At 31.4% G+C, this 3,856-nt stretch overlaps 1 protein-coding gene across 1 annotated transcript; it reads right to left on the bottom strand.

Annotated features, from left to right (window-relative positions):
* Window positions 1–2,000, bottom strand: RPL24A (ribosomal protein L24). The gene is made up of 5 exons (XM_021433811.2): window positions 1,920–2,000; window positions 1,091–1,166; window positions 901–1,002; window positions 418–566; window positions 1–303 (listed from the first exon to the last, which is right to left on the bottom strand). Exons 1-5 carry the CDS (start codon window positions 1,928–1,930, stop codon window positions 147–149), a joined length of 495 nt encoding a protein of 164 aa, XP_021289486.1. The 5' UTR covers window positions 1,931–2,000; the 3' UTR covers window positions 1–146.
* Between the last annotated feature and the right edge of the window lie 1,856 nt (window positions 2,001–3,856).

The raw sequence follows: 3,856 nt of genomic DNA, 5'->3' as shown, positions 1-3,856 counted from the left end.
TCAACTTCAACAGAGTTCTTGGTATAGGATAAGCAGAAAATCAAAAACACCATGGCCAACAGGGCCATTCAGTCCTTACAATGCCTTCAAAATGAACATAGTACCTATTACTCTGGCTAGAGAAAAACTGATAATAACATAGCAACTCAACGCTTTCCACCGCCGCCACCAAGCTTGGGACCCTTTGGTGCAGAACCCTTTGGAATGTTACCCTTGCCACCTGTCTTCTGTTGCTTTGCTGCTACTTCTGCTTTCTTAGCCTTCTTTTCATCCTTGGTTTTCTTGATCCTTTCCTTGATTTCTCTACAGAACAGGTGTACGGTAGATATTTCCATAAATACACAGCATAATACAAGTCTATATCAGCAGTGACAAGGAACGAATTAAACTTATATGTGAAATGAAAAAACCACACACCGGAGAGCGGCTTCCCTGGCAGCATCACGAACTTCTGGTTTCTCAGTCCTCCTCTTCTGGATCACCTCTAAGGTAGCACCCACAATGGATCTGGAGTAAGGCTTCTTAGTGGTACGTCTCCTCTTCTTCACAGCCTCTTGGGCAATGTCCTAAATCCATGTAACAACAGAAAAATTGATAAAGATTGGGCGTGTGAAAACAACACCTTATAGAAGTTAGTTATTTCCATCCAACCAAGCAATCATCTGATCTTCAGACAACTTTTATCAGATAAACATAACAGAGACTGAATGAGATGCTCAACGACAATCGGTTAATCAACTTAATTTTTCTATACAAATAGCAATATATAAAAAAGCTGATTGATAAACAAACATGATGACTTGCTCACAATCTAGATGTAATACTTAGAATGCTGCTGACAAACAACACGATAAAAAAAATCTTCTGTAATGAAATTGAGTTTACAAAGCTGACACTCACCTTCTTATGTTGTTTCCTGTACATGGCTGTCCAAGTAAGCTTTGACGGCTTCAGACGGTTGTGAAAGTACCTCTTGCATTTTGAATTAGAAAAGAGGAAAACCTAAACAAATTGATGAAAGAAGACAGTTCATTACCAGTAAACTATTATAACATCAACCACTTCAAATCAGTACTGGAACAAAATTTACCTGAGAATCAGAACGAACAAATCTGATGCCTTTCCCTGGGTATATCTTGGCACCACTAAACCGGCAAAGCTCCGTCCTAACATGCCAACATCACACAGTTTAGTACAAGGTTTGGAAGATCAAATATACAAATTTTAGGTTAATACAAGAAAGCCAATAGAAAACAACAATTCCCAAGGATATTTAAACCTAATCTTACTTATCCCTGCATACAAACCTAACCATTCACTTAGATTATCACAGAATTAACTCAATTAAACAGTCACTGCCATTAACATAAGCAGAATTATATATGCAGTTCTCCCTAACACTCGCACTTTCAAAATGACATGACCTCTCGATTGCAAAAACTAAACTAAACTAATTTTCCATTTCCACCTCTTAACTAGAAATTAATTATTTATTTTTCCATCAAATTTCGGCAGCCAGATACTTTCTTTTCCTTAATTAGTTTAGAAGTATTAGCTTCAATAAATTAAACGGATAAAATCGAATCGCATGTCACATTATCCGATTTAAATTTGCAAAACTTCAACAACGAAATTGTAACACAAATCTGGCTAACACGGAATCGAACATGTAAAGTAGAATTAAAAAAAGAAAGTTAGCAGAAAGTTTAATTCCTACCTCAACTTTAACTATGATCAAAGAAAAGACTATCAATAATCATGTATCAGGCTAAAACATAAGCAAATGAAAGGCGGAACAGGCAGTCAACGGATTTTTAATTTTTACAAAATGAAAGGAACGTTTTTTCAAGATCAGATCATTAAATCATGATTTATGAATAATTTAAAGAAAAAAGAGAAAAATTAGAGAAGTGCAGTACTTGAGAACCATGGCTGCTGCTGCTGCTGCTCCTTCGCTGTGGAAACCCTAGAAACCCTAGCGACGGTTGCTATGTATACCAAGGATTAGGAAAGAACGGCCCTTATCTTGTTTTAAAATCACCAAATTACCACCAGTGAGCGGGCCACGAGTGGTAACATTGTGTCTCGATAGGCACATATTGGGCCATACTGATGTGGTCCAACTGGAGATGGATTTGATTTTATCAATTGGACTCAAAGTCCAAAATCTTGCACCTTGTTATTGTTACTGTTAAACGACAAGGAGCTTCTCCCCTTGATTACGGGACATAAGATCCTTGGGTTATGATCATCTGATTGCGACTTTTACATACCAAAACTTGCGTAAGGAAGTTGTAGCCTAAGGGGATGCCAGCTTTGATCACCATTGAAAGCCTTGGGTGAGCGATACTGATGTTTCTTATGATTTGTCCCCAAGTCAATACTCTATTTAATTTTTTATGTTTATATGTATTAATATCATTGGTCAAATACTATTTTTTTTCTTTAATTGGAATTGCTCTTATTTCCAATACATTGGTAAAATAATATTAAAAATAAAAATTTTTAAATCTAACTCTTTAGACTGTTATATGTATACATTTTGTATTGGACCAAATCTCCAAGAAAATTTACTTGTGAGATTTGTAACGTGCTTTGTGAGGGGAGAAGTTGAGAGAAAGAAAGAGAATGGAAAGAAAGCTTGAGTGCAGAATAACTTTTCCTCCTAGAATAAGAACTTAAATATAGGTTTTTTCATGTTAATAAAATTTAATTATTTTATAAATTATTATCTAATTATAATCTTTATGATCATAAATCTCTAAAACTGAGTTATGCTTGTTTGATCTAACTTATTTTTCAACTTATCTATCTTTTAAAAATAAAAATCAAGTCAAATATAAATTTTAAAAAACTCTTTAAAAAAATAACTTTTTTATAAAAATAAATTTTTTTAAAAAAGAGCTTATGGAAAAGCTCCTATGAGAAGCTTTTTTTTTCTTTTTTTTTTAAATATAAAAAATTTTTATTTTTATTTTAAAAATATTTTTATTTGTTAAAAATAATTACAATAATATCTTTTTGAAAAAATATCTTTTATGATAATTTTAACAAAAATTATAATTTATAAAAAAACTTATAAAAAAATTTACTAAATAATTTCAACTTAATTTTAAAAACTATTATTTTTTATAAAAGTTTTATAATAATTTTTAAAATTAAAAAAAAACTAAACCAAACAGATTCTAACTCTATTTAACAATCAAAGTCACATTTTGAGTTGTGAAAAGAAATTTAAAAAAAATCGAAAATTGATTCGAATTGTAATATTCAGTTTGATTCAAGTATTTGTCCAAACACATTTTATATTTCATAAAATAAAATAGTATTTTATTTAAAATTTTAAATAAAATTAAAAATAATATTAAAAGATGAAACGTTTGAAAAAAAATTCCAAAATATGAATCAATGAAATTTGATTCCGAAATTATACCTTGTATTCCGAAATAATTAACAAATTTGTCACTTTATTCGTTCTATCAAATTTAATTAGTAATGTATAAAACTTCTTAATCAAATTTAATTTAATTTGTCACTTTATAACCTTTTTCTTTTTCACATCGTAAATATAATGCTTTTTTAACTTTATTGTCATAAGAAAACAAAACCCACCCGACAAGGAAAAATCTAAAACCTCAAAAATTGAAAAAAAAAAAAACAAAAGTGAAAACGAGAAAGGAGGAGCAGCAGTGCAGCGCTCCCATCATCTAGGATTTTCCGATGATGATCATGATGATGATAGTGACACCTCACTGAACCACTCCATTATCGCACAGGATCACAACCCGATTTTAGACGCCACGTTTGACACAAAAAAAAAAAAAGGAAAATGAAAAAGGACAAGGGAAAGGAAAAG

Source organism: Theobroma umbraticum, unplaced genomic scaffold, assembly GCF_002168275.2.
Source record: "Theobroma umbraticum cultivar Fairchild unplaced genomic scaffold, ASM216827v3 scaffold_86.0, whole genome shotgun sequence".
In the NCBI taxonomy this organism is placed as follows: domain Eukaryota; kingdom Viridiplantae; phylum Streptophyta; class Magnoliopsida; order Malvales; family Malvaceae; genus Theobroma; species Theobroma umbraticum.
The sequence above is the reverse complement of the archived record's forward strand: the minus strand, read 5'-3'. Positions and strand labels throughout refer to the sequence as shown.